The sequence below is a fragment of the Arachis ipaensis genome, chromosome B04, assembly GCF_000816755.2.
Source record: "Arachis ipaensis cultivar K30076 chromosome B04, Araip1.1, whole genome shotgun sequence".
NCBI classification, from domain to species: domain Eukaryota; kingdom Viridiplantae; phylum Streptophyta; class Magnoliopsida; order Fabales; family Fabaceae; genus Arachis; species Arachis ipaensis.
The window spans coordinates 13832741-13843676 of record NC_029788.2 but is presented as its reverse complement, the minus strand read 5'-3'; the positions used below and the strand labels follow the sequence as shown (position 1 = coordinate 13843676).

The window sequence follows — 10936 nt, the reverse complement described above, 5'->3', positions numbered from 1 at the left end:
TTACTTTTTTTTTTTTGATAATTTTTAATAAAAATAATGAAATACAAATTAGGAAGAGAAAGAAGAGTCTTTGTAGTTCTGAATCCAAGCTGATGTAATTCCACGTTTTACAACTTAACTTATTCAATATTTTCTTCGGTAAGATGAGTTCGAATAAAGTCAATACACTCTTATTTTTATTTTGGTGCCTACAAAATGTATTACTCTTTTTTATTCTTTTTTATGAATGATAAATGATTTCAATAATTATTTTAGAGGACACAAACATAAACCGAAACAAAATTCAATTTTTGGATTTTTTTTTTAAATTTTTGGCCACTCATGTAAAATATTGTCAACAAAAATTCATTTAACGTAATATTACAAAATTTGGAAATATATATTTTTTAAATATATCTTTACTCTTCTTTGGTATTGTTAAATATATCTTTATATCTTTGGCATCTTTGATACATTTTGTCAGATATTTTTTTTCTAACCTTCGGGCCCAAGAGCCCAAGAGTAACAAAAAAAATAAGCTAAAATTCTTCTGAAGAATTTCACTTCACTAGAAGATGAGGCAGAAACAAGGATGGTGGATTCTCCAAAGAGAAAATATATGAAACTAATTTTTAGTTAGTCAATATTTGCTAACTTTAGAGTTTAAATCTTATAATTTATGATTTAAAATTTATAATTTAGAATTTAAAATTTATAAATTTAAAATATAAAATAATTTTAAAAATTTGACTAACAATCGCAGAAAAAAAGTTAATTTTCTAACCTTACTCTTTAATTATCTAAATTTGGGTAGAATTAACTCTTCCCTTTGTTGCACAGGGCTAGAGCTTTCTCTTAGTTTCTTCATAAGACACTGCATACATAATGCTACCGGAGCCTTAGCAGCTGCAAAGAAATCCATAGGAAGAAGCATCTTACCTCTGATAGTATTAATTCAGTTTGTCTACTACACATCCTACCTCTGATTGTGTCATCCTCTCATTTCACCCATCTAAACCAAAATACGCTCAACCCATGAAATCTCCTTACAAAGCAAACAGAACAATCTCAACATAAAAAAATAGAACCAACCTGGCCTCGACCCAACACACATCACCTGCCATAATAAGCCATCTATCCACCATAACGTGTGAGAATGCATTTATGAATAGATAATTCAGCTGAAAAACTAGTTCATAAATAAATGAGCAACATTTGGACCAAAGGAGGAGAATGTGAAAGAATCACAATAATAGCCAAATAAAGTCTCAGCTAAATTTTCATTGAGAATTAAAGCTAAGTAAAATGATAAAATAAAATTGACAAAATTGCTTAGGGGGTCATAAAACATACTGCAAAAGCAATCTCGTATAGGCCAATTTTGACAGCGAGAAAAGATGCAACATTGTAACATCCTTGCCTCTTGAAACTCTCTTTCAAATAATACATTAACGGATAAATAATCTAATGAAGTGAAGCTTACAAAGTTTTAAAACGGTTACATCATTGAAGCTATCTAATAACTCTAGGGTGTAGCTGCATCCTGGCAAGCAATGGTAGCAGCAACAGAAGCCGAATTCGCCTTCAGTTTAAACACTTGTATGCTCCCTCCATCAGAATATATGAACAATGTCATATGCAAATCTTTATTTTTGTCAAAGAAGCACAGTATCATAGCAAGAATTTCAGCATAAGATATATACAAGTTAAATGTTAGGTTATATTCGAGTCGGAGACCACTAATGTTATTGCACTACTCTAATGGCACAGCAATGGCTGCTCAAGAGCAACTGAAAATATCCATCACTTTATTTTAACCATTGGGAAGTCATTACTTGTTACTAGTACTACAGCTTGAATTAAAATAACTTACTCCATCACTCTTTGGTGGTAGACATACAAGTATTCCCATTTTTAACGGATTTTATATTGTTGAATCAAGTTAAATTTGCAGTCACACTTCACTGATATTATCATATTTCATGAGAGAAGGATACGTCCAAAACAGCACGAACGACTGCAGAAAGTTTAAAAAAGTAAGTTAGAATGCTATATGCCAAAAATATATATTCACACACACACACACACACACCATCTAAATGTAATGTATGTTGAATTGGCCAATAAGAGGTGTTAAAACTAGACAATTACATAGACCTCCTATGTAGAAAACTACACAAGCTTTCCATTTAAAATCTCAAGTGTACTTTATTCAACATGCGTTTCACCACTATTCATAAAAATTTCCAGCTCGAGCATTAACACTCAAGAGGGGTCAACAATTTCATGTTGTACACCTTATCATTTTGCCTCCAAAGACAACACAAAGGACTTTCACCCATTCATGTTGGTATAGCTAATTTATTAAAATATTTCACAGGGCATCAATGGTGGGTATGCAAAGTTTGGCAAACTCTACATAATTGATGTCTTGTATTCCTATCCATGATGCTAGTTACATCTTATCCTCTGTTTGTGTATGTTATTCCTATCTACCTTTCTTATCCAAACTAATTTCATCTTTGATGTAAATAGGAAGTTTCCTATACACTAATTATTCCTAACAAAGATGCAATGAGTACAAAAGACCTACCATTAGACCACCAAGAAAGCCATCAAGCAGCACTCGGTTCCAAGAGTCGAAGTAAGTCTGGATTGAAAATTTTGCTTTGGCTACAAGCCCAACTGAAGTAACTGCCATGAGAAGTAAGTAAAAGACAAATCCTTTCAAGCCTGTAAATCCTAAAATTCCAGCAACAACTCCGCCAATTATAGACAAAAATGTCCGACTGCAAAAGCGACAAACATAATAAAAACTTTGGTTGAAAACTTAGTCAATATTAAACACACAAAATTTTTGACTCTTTTTCCTTTTCCTAAGAGTGCTTTATATACACATTTCAAGCACTCAGGTAGAACCACACATTGGAATCCATACCAAAATCACCATCCCAAATAAGCTGGTAGAGAAAGAAAAGAGGCAAACCATTCTTGCTACTTAGTAGTGAATCCCAAATATAATGCTCCTGGCTATATAAATGTATTCAAGATAGTATATTAAATCTATCTACTATAGAAACAAACCTGTAATAGATAATCTTCATGTTGTTCTGCATGTTCTCAGCATTAAAGGTCAGTAACTCATTCAATCCATTGCCTGATTTCTTCTCCTGCGAACCTGACTCGGAGTGTACAGCCATGATATCCCCCTACCTTGACTAATTTGATGATATTTCTGCAAACAGAAACAAAATCAAATTATTTTGTGTAGAAATAGCAGATGAATTTTTAAATACATATTCAGCACAATTGCACTGATGCTAATAATAAGCACATGAAATGTCTTAAACTGCATAGTCACAAGTTCTCCAAAGTAGAGTACATCGTATGCCTATGAATTCTGAAAAAAATTAATTGAAAACATAATTTTCCGTCCAAACACCACTATGATTCAGCGTTTTGAACCAGGTGGAGGGGATTCACTATTCAGCTACACTAGTATTTCAACACTGTAGATTCTGCAATCTACACTCTCGATATCTAATAATAAATAATAATAAAAAAAAGCAATGTTCAAATTTCAGCATGATCCGTGAAAGCGTTTCAAGAGCATAAATTCCAACCAAACGGGAAAAACTTGACTATAAAATCAAATCAAAATAATATAATAGAACAGAGAATTACGAGAGAAAAGCAGTTCCGTTGCTGGAAAATCGATTCGAATAGAAGAGGCTGGCGATTCGTATTAGATTAGGTATTATTCAATTAAATTAAATCAAAGGAAATTGATGCGAAGAAGAGCTTACCTCGTTGTGAGAGAGAGAACAGTGTAAGAGCAAGTCAATACTGAAGAACTGAAGCCACTCTGCTCAAGCCACTCTGCTCCCTTTCGTTAAAAGATCTTATAAAAAAGTAAAAGTAATTTTATGTTTGGGTATCTCATGCAAAAAGATTTTTTTATCTATTAATTATGTTTGGGTATAACAAAATAAAATTACTTTTTTGTTTATTTATTACATGAAAACATCTTCTTTTTTTAAGAAAAAAAATCTTTTAAAAAAAGATGTAAATTACAGCTTCTCAAAAAAGATATTTTTTTTATTTTACTAATGTTTTTACTTTTACTACTAGAAATTTGCCAAACACGTTAAAAAATAAAAAAAGATCTTTTTTCATTGAAATATAAGTCAAAATTAATATAGTCTGAATTAAATATCTATATTTTGTATTTTGCAATTTTATTAAACCAAATTTATCTGTCATACTCTTATCAATATGACAAAAATAAATGTTGCTTTGAATGTTCTTTCAATTTGATATGAGAACGAAGGTAAAATACCCTTATTGAAAAAAAAAAATGGCCAACAGAAACAAAGCTTATTTTACTTCGATGAAGACATTATAAACTTTTTCAAATTACAATTCTATGCAGACTACTCAATATGCTATCACAAAAAAAGCTCTAGTTTCCTCAGCCTTCTGCCCGACTCGATCCACCTCTATTAGACAACAATTTAATTATATCTAATTAATTACCAAAAGAAAATCCTTTGACCCTCCATCAAAACGCTGCTAGGTATTAAATCCTTTTGTTTCCATTTTTTATAGAGGAGGAGTGAGGAATTAAATTCTTCTATAATGGTATTGTTTGTGTCTAGAATTGATTTTATATTAAGTTCTACTAGGTAGACAGCAGGGTGCAAACAACCAAGGTTCCGAAAATCGGACTGGTCATCAAACCGTTCTAATTATTGGTTCATTAGTTCATTGATTTAACCAGTTCAACAGTGGTCAACCGGAAAAACCGTTTTATAATAAACACCTGATTCTATAAAAATTCAATGAATAAAGCAACAGGTTCTAAACACTCTTCTACTGCATTTTTTTACTTCAAAAGGGATCATAAACAACTAGTTCTATGAATAAACAAACTACAATGATGTGCAATGCCAAAAATAGGCCAATAATGAAATAATAAAGGGTTTCTCTCTTCAATTCTATGTTCAAGCTTGTGGCAGACCAGAATCAACAGAGTAATACCGTTGAAATAGTCTTCCTTCTTAATTCTTATATACCTCAAAGAATTTCCTACAAAATGAAAATTTAACACAATACACAGCTTTAAAACAAAAACAAAACAACACTCAGAAATCAATCACCTCTTCCAAACACAGCCTTAAAACAAAACAGAACAACATTCAGAGTATGAGCATTGATCACAAAAAAAAAAAAGATTTCTGAAACAAAACAAAAACAGCAGAACAACATTCAGAGTTTGAGCATTGATCACAAAATATTTATTTATGAAACAAAACAAAAACAGAAGAACAACACTCAGAGTTTGAGCATTGATAACAAAAAATTGATTTCTGAAACAAAACAAACACAGCAGAACAACATTCAGAGTTTGAGCATTGATCACAAAACATTGATTTATGAAACAAAACAAAAACAGAAGAACAACATTCAGAGTTTGAGCATTGATAACAAAAAATTGATTTCTGAAACAAAACAAACACAGCAAAACCAGCAGAACAGCATTTACAGTTTGAGCATTGATCATAAAAAATTGATTTCTGAAACAAAACAAACAATCAACAAAACAATGAAAACAGAATTTTTTTCCTTCACAAGAAGAAAACAATGAAAATATGAAGCATATAATAAATCAATGATCACCAATATCCAGCAAGAATCTCAAAGACAACAATAAATACACAACAACAATTTAGCAAATAAACAAGAACAAGACCTAATAGAAAATCCAACAAATTAAATCACAGAAACCTAACAATTTGGCAAATTAAAACAACAGCAGCCCAACAATTTAGCAAATTATCAACTTAACAAGTTCAAGAACAGAAAATCACAACAAAAACAAAAACAAAAATTAAAAATAACAGAAAAACAACAGAACAACACCAACAATTAGCAAATTAACAAGTTCCCACTAATAGTTAAAATTTACTAGAAGAACACTAATGCAAGTGGAATCATCATGCTAATATGTTTTCTACAAAGATGCTATTTGTGCAGCTAAAATTTCCTAATTACTAAGATCCAATGATTCTAATTTCACATGCAATCAACTTACTAAGTTTCTAAAAGCTAGAAATGATAAAACCAACCCGAAATATGGTTAAAGCATTTCATCACACATGTTGAGTGGGGTAAACTCGGTGTTGTGTGAGTGTATTGTCTGGTGGCGGGTTTAGGGAACTCACGGCGGCGACAAAAGAGAGCAGTTCGACGGCTAGGTGGAGCGCGCGGGTTGGTCGCAGAGTTTGAAGCAGAGCAACGTGGCTTCCAGACGAACGCGAATGAGAACCCGAACGGTGAACGGCGAGTGAACGCGAAAGGTAAACGCCGAGCAAACTTGAACGGCGAAGAACGCGAACGAAGACGACGGTTGAACGAACACGCGGACGTGAACGGCAAACAAACGGCGGCGGAAGCGCGGCTGAGCAGACAAAGACGACGGACGCTGAGCTCGAGGAAGCAGCTGCGATCGGTGACAGCGAACAGGGGTTGAAGACTTGGAGCACGAGGGAAGCTAGACAGACGGACGGACGGCGGCAGTATGCCACTCTTTGTGGCGGTGGTGTAGACTTACAGTTAGGGGTGTGCAAAAAAACTGGTTTCACTGAACTGAATTGAAACTGAACTGAAACTGTTTTAAATAAACCAGTTTTTTTAAATAAAAAACTGAACTGAAACCATAGTTTGTATGAAAAACCAGGTTATTAAAAACCAGTTTTTATGGTTCAGTTTAGTTTTAAACCAAATTAAAACTGGTTTTATTTAAACTCCAAAATTAATTTTACATACTCTTTTTTCTCTTTCTCTCTTCACTCTCTCTCTCTCTCTCTCTCCTCTTTCTCCCCCTCCTCTCTCCCTTCTCTCTCTCTTTCTCTCTCTCTCTCTCTCTCTCTCTCTCCTCTTCCTCCCCCTCCTCTCTCCCTTCTCTCTCTCTCTCTCTCCATCTCCCTTCCCATCGCTCTCTCTCTCTCTCTCCTTTCCCCTCTCCCTCTCCCTCTCCCTCTCCCTCTCCCTCTCCCTCTCCCTCTCCCTCTCCCTCTCCCTCTCCCTCTCCCTCTCCCTCTCCCTCTCCCTCTCCCTCTCCCTCTCCCTCTCCCTCTCCCTCTCCCTCTCCCTCTCCCTCTCCCTCTCCCTCTCCCTCTCCCTCTCCCTCTCCCTCTCCCTCTCCCTCTCCCTCTCCCTCTCCCTCTCCCTCTCCCTCTCCCTCTCCCTCTCCCTCTCCCTCTCCCTCTCCCTCTCCCTCTCCCTCTCCCTCTCCCTCTCCCTCTCCCTCTCCCTCTCCCTCTCCCTCTCCCTCTCCCTCTCCCTCTCCCTCTCCCTCTCCCTCTCCCTCTCCCTCTCCCTCTCCCTCTCCCTCTCCCTCTCCCTCTCCCTCTCCCTCTCCCTCTCCCTCTCCCTCTCCCTCTCCCTCTCCCTCTCCCTCTCCCTCTCCCTCTCCCTCTCCCTCTCCCTCTCCCTCTCCCTCTCCCTCTCCCTCTCCCTCTCCCTCTCCCTCTCCCTCTCCCTCTCCCTCTCCCTCTCCCTCTCCCTCTCCCTCTCCCTCTCCCTCTCCCTCTCCCTCTCCCTCTCCCTCTCCCTCTCCCTCTCCCTCTCCCTCTCCCTCTCCCTTCCTTCCGCTCTCTCTTCCTCTCTCTCCTCTCCCTCCTCTCTTTCCCATCCCCTCTTTCCTCTCTCCCTCTCTCTCTCCCTCTCCCTCCCGCTTCCTTCTTCTCTCTCTTCCTCTCTCTCTCTCTCCCCCTTTTTCTCTCTCCTCTCCCTCCTCCACTCTTTCTTCCTCTCTCTCTCTCCTCTTTCTCCCCCTTCTCTCTCTCTCTCTTCCTCTTTTTCCTCTTTCCCCTTTTGTTTCTCTCCTCTCCGTCCTCTCTCCCCCTCCCCTTTCTCTTCCTCTTTCTCTCTCTCTCTCTCATTTTTTTCTTTTTTCTTTCTCTCTCCTATTCCTCTCTCTCCTTTTCTCTCGCTCTCCTTCCCTTCTTTCCCTCTCCTTTTCTCTCTCTTTCTTCTCCTTTCTCTCTCTCCTTATTCTCTTTCTCTCCTTTCTTTCTCTCTTTTCTCTTACTCTCTCAGCATTTTCTCACTCTATATCACTCTTCTCTTTCTCCTCCTCTTTTCTCCAAAATAAGAGAGAGAAGGAGAGAGAGATAGAAGAGGAAAAAAGAGAGGAGGAGGAAAGATAGGAAAAGAGGAGTGAGAGAAGGAGGAGGAGGAGAGAGAGAAAGAGAGAGAGGGAGAGAAATTGAGAGACAGAGAGGAGAGAGGGAGAAAGAGAAAGAGAGAGAAAGGGGAGAGAGAGAGGGAGAGAGAGAGACAGAGAGAGAGGAATAGGGGAGAGAGAGAGAGAGAGAAATGAGTGAAAGGGATAGAGAGGGAGAAAAGGGAGAGAGAAAGAAAGGGGAGGGGAAGAAAGAGGGGCAGAGGGAGAGAGAGAGAAAGGAGGGGGAGAGATGGAGATAAAGAGAGAGAGGGGGAGAGAGAGAAAAGGAAAAGGCAAAGAGAGAGAGAGAGAGGAAGACAAAGAGAGGGAGGGGGAGAAAGAACGGGAGCGAGAGAGAAGAGGAAGAGAGAGGAGGGAGAGAGAGAGAGTGAGAGAGAGAGGGGGAGGGAGCAAAGAAGAGAAAGAGAGGAAGAGGGGAATGAGAGAAAGGGAGAGAGAGAAAGAGGGAGAGATAGGAGGGAGAGAGGACGGAGAGAGAGAGAGAATGAGGAGAGGAAAGGAGAGAGAGAGAGAGGAAGAGGGATAGGGAAGAGAGAGAATGAGAGAAAGGGATAGAGAGAGAGAAAAAAGGGAGGGAAAAAGAGAGAAGGAGGGAGGAGAGGGAGAGAGAGAGAGAGGAAGACAAAGAGAGGGGAGGGGAGAAAGAGGGAAAGGGGGAAAGAGAGGGAAAAGGAAAATAGAGAGGAGGGAGAGAGATAAAAGAGGGGGAGAGAGGGAGAGAAGAAGAGAGAGAAAAATAGAGAAAGGAGAGAGAGGGAGAGAAAGAGATATTAGTGTAGTTTCAGTTCAGTTCATAGAAAAACTGAACCATGCACACCCTTACTTACAGTGCTAGGGTTTTTTGGCTGGGTTTCTGTGAATGAAAGAAAGGGAGGGAGAAAGATACGAAGGAGCTTCAGAACCCAAGAGTGAAAGTAAGCCAAATTTGCTAAAAACGACGCCGTTTCTTTTAAACTGGTCGGTTTTCTGTTTGGTTCAACCGGCCGGTTTGTCGGTTCTTCTCAAGTTTTTGGAGAAACGGTTTTAGGGGGCAAACTGGACCGTAATTACTGCCGGTTCATGATTAGACCGGTCAAACCGGCCAATCCGGTCCGATTTTCAGAACATTGCAAACAACGTAATTAGCGGGTTGTATTTCAGGCCCACTAAAACAAAAAACATCTCACTCCACACCACAACTCTAGCCTCTCACCTTGCACGGTTCCACCTTTCTCTCTTTTTAGCGTAGCCTCTTCACTCCCCCTTCTTTGTCACGCCGTTATCAACGCACCTCATCGTTGCTGCCATCGTCTGAAGACGCAACACGCCTCAGCTACTGCACCTTCTTCTCCAATGTGTCGTGCTGCCCTTGTATTCCCTGCAACTGACGCTACTGCTGCACCTTCTTCTCCCCTGCGTCGCGCTGTGCGTTCTGGACGAAGAAGCTGGTCCTCTTCTCCCCTGCGTTCGGTTGCATGTGTGCTCTCCGGAAGTAAAGTTGTCGATCGTCCTAAACCCTTCCTGTGTCGCGCCATTTGAAGAATCAACGCAGTCGCTCATCTGCCTTATGGTGATAATGGATGTTTTAATTTTTTAAGAATGATATCTTTTTTTAATAAAAGATGTTTTTATTTTAGGTGGATATTTTTTTTTTAAATAAATGTTTCTTTGATTTTAATTATAGTTAAAATTCTACCATAATTATAGCAAAAACTGGATGTAAATTTTATTGCATATAAAAACTGAATTAAAATACATACTTATGTGATTCTCTTCTTCTCTTGTCTATTTCTCATTGAGGAGGGGCTTCCTAGCATGATCAAGTAGCACTGCTAGTGCACCATGGGCGTATACAATTCATGAGTCTGAATCGTTTGATCCGCATAAGTTCAATGCAATACCATCCGATTTTGAGGAGCATTGTTTAGGTTTGACTAGTCTAATAGCTAAAACAGCTCTATACTTGGACTAGACTGATTTGAAATTCAGTTTACTATTTTTTTTTATTGAACTGGTCAGTTTGGTATGAATTTAACAACTATAGTTAAAATTTCACCATAATTTTGAGGCGAGTGCTACGATGCTGAAACAAAATTTTTTCAACACCTACTGAAATGAGGTGGTGACAAGGAGAGTTGGACACGTATTAGTATTATTATTGCAGGAGGAGACACAAATTACAGAACAGCAGTAGTAGCAGGAGTTGTATTGGAAATATTAAGTAGTTATTAATAATTAAATAAAGATAACCTTTTTTATTGGTTTTTGTTATCCTTCTAATTTTTATGTGAGGATAATTTTGTTTCAAAGGATTTATTAAATAATATTGAAGTTAATCTAAAATCTTCTTCTATTGTTTAGCTAGTAGTCATAAAATCATTTATAGATGTACACCTATAATTTTCATAAATTGCATTCTTTTTTTTTTTTGGCCATACAAATTAAATTATGTGAATAGACTAACATACATTAACATAGAATAGACATATAACTAATTTTTATTCAGGACATATACATAATTTTAGTCTTTAATCAATTTATTAATATGAATTATCGTTGTTTTTAAATCCTATATATTCTTTTTTTAGTTTTATTTTCTTAAAAATTTACTATTCTTTTAAACTTTGAATGACTCATTAATTACTTTGTATTTATTATGCTCTTTAATTTTTTATAAAAAAAGAGAATATTAAAATTATCAAATCACAAAATACTAGCAAAAATAAA

General features: G+C 37.4%; 2 protein-coding genes across 4 annotated transcripts; both read right to left on the bottom strand.

Moving 5' to 3' along the window:
* Positions 1230-3884, bottom strand: LOC107638964 (ER membrane protein complex subunit 6). 2 transcript variants are annotated; one of them, XM_021120820.1, is made up of 6 exons: positions 3786-3876; positions 3664-3711; positions 3064-3214; positions 2573-2768; positions 1977-1996; positions 1230-1623 (listed from the first exon to the last, which is right to left on the bottom strand). In XM_021120820.1, exons 3-6 carry the CDS (start codon positions 3177-3179, stop codon positions 1593-1595), a joined length of 363 nt encoding a protein of 120 aa, XP_020976479.1. In that variant the 5' UTR covers positions 3180-3214; positions 3664-3711; positions 3786-3876; the 3' UTR covers positions 1230-1592. The 2 variants fall into 2 exon arrangements, with proteins under 2 accessions (XP_020976479.1, XP_016197848.1); XM_016342362.2 differs by lacking the exon at positions 3664-3711 and having other exon boundaries at positions 3786-3884.
* LOC110270932 lies at positions 4982-9129 on the bottom strand. 2 transcript variants are annotated; one of them, XM_021120818.1, is made up of 3 exons: positions 9054-9129; positions 6204-6565; positions 4982-5067 (listed from the first exon to the last, which is right to left on the bottom strand). In XM_021120818.1, coding segments are annotated over exons 1-3 (375 nt in total). In that variant the 5' UTR covers positions 9055-9129; the 3' UTR covers positions 4982-5055. The 2 variants fall into 2 exon arrangements, with proteins under 2 accessions (XP_020976477.1, XP_020976478.1); XM_021120819.1 differs by having other exon boundaries at positions 6207-6565.

Excerpts from the sequence above, each read along its gene's own strand:
- LOC107638964 (XM_016342362.2), bottom strand. The coding sequence starts at position 3,179 with ATGGCTGTACACTCCGAGTCAGGTTCGCAGGAGAAGAAATCAGGCAAT. Across the intron at positions 2,769-3,063 it reads ATGAAGATTATCTATTACAG|TCGGACATTTTTGTCTATAA; the intron begins GTTTGTTTCTAT and ends TCGCTTTTGCAG. Across the intron at positions 1,997-2,572 it reads GCTTTCTTGGTGGTCTAATG|TCGTTCGTGCTGTTTTGGAC; the intron begins GTAGGTCTTTTG and ends AACTTTCTGCAG.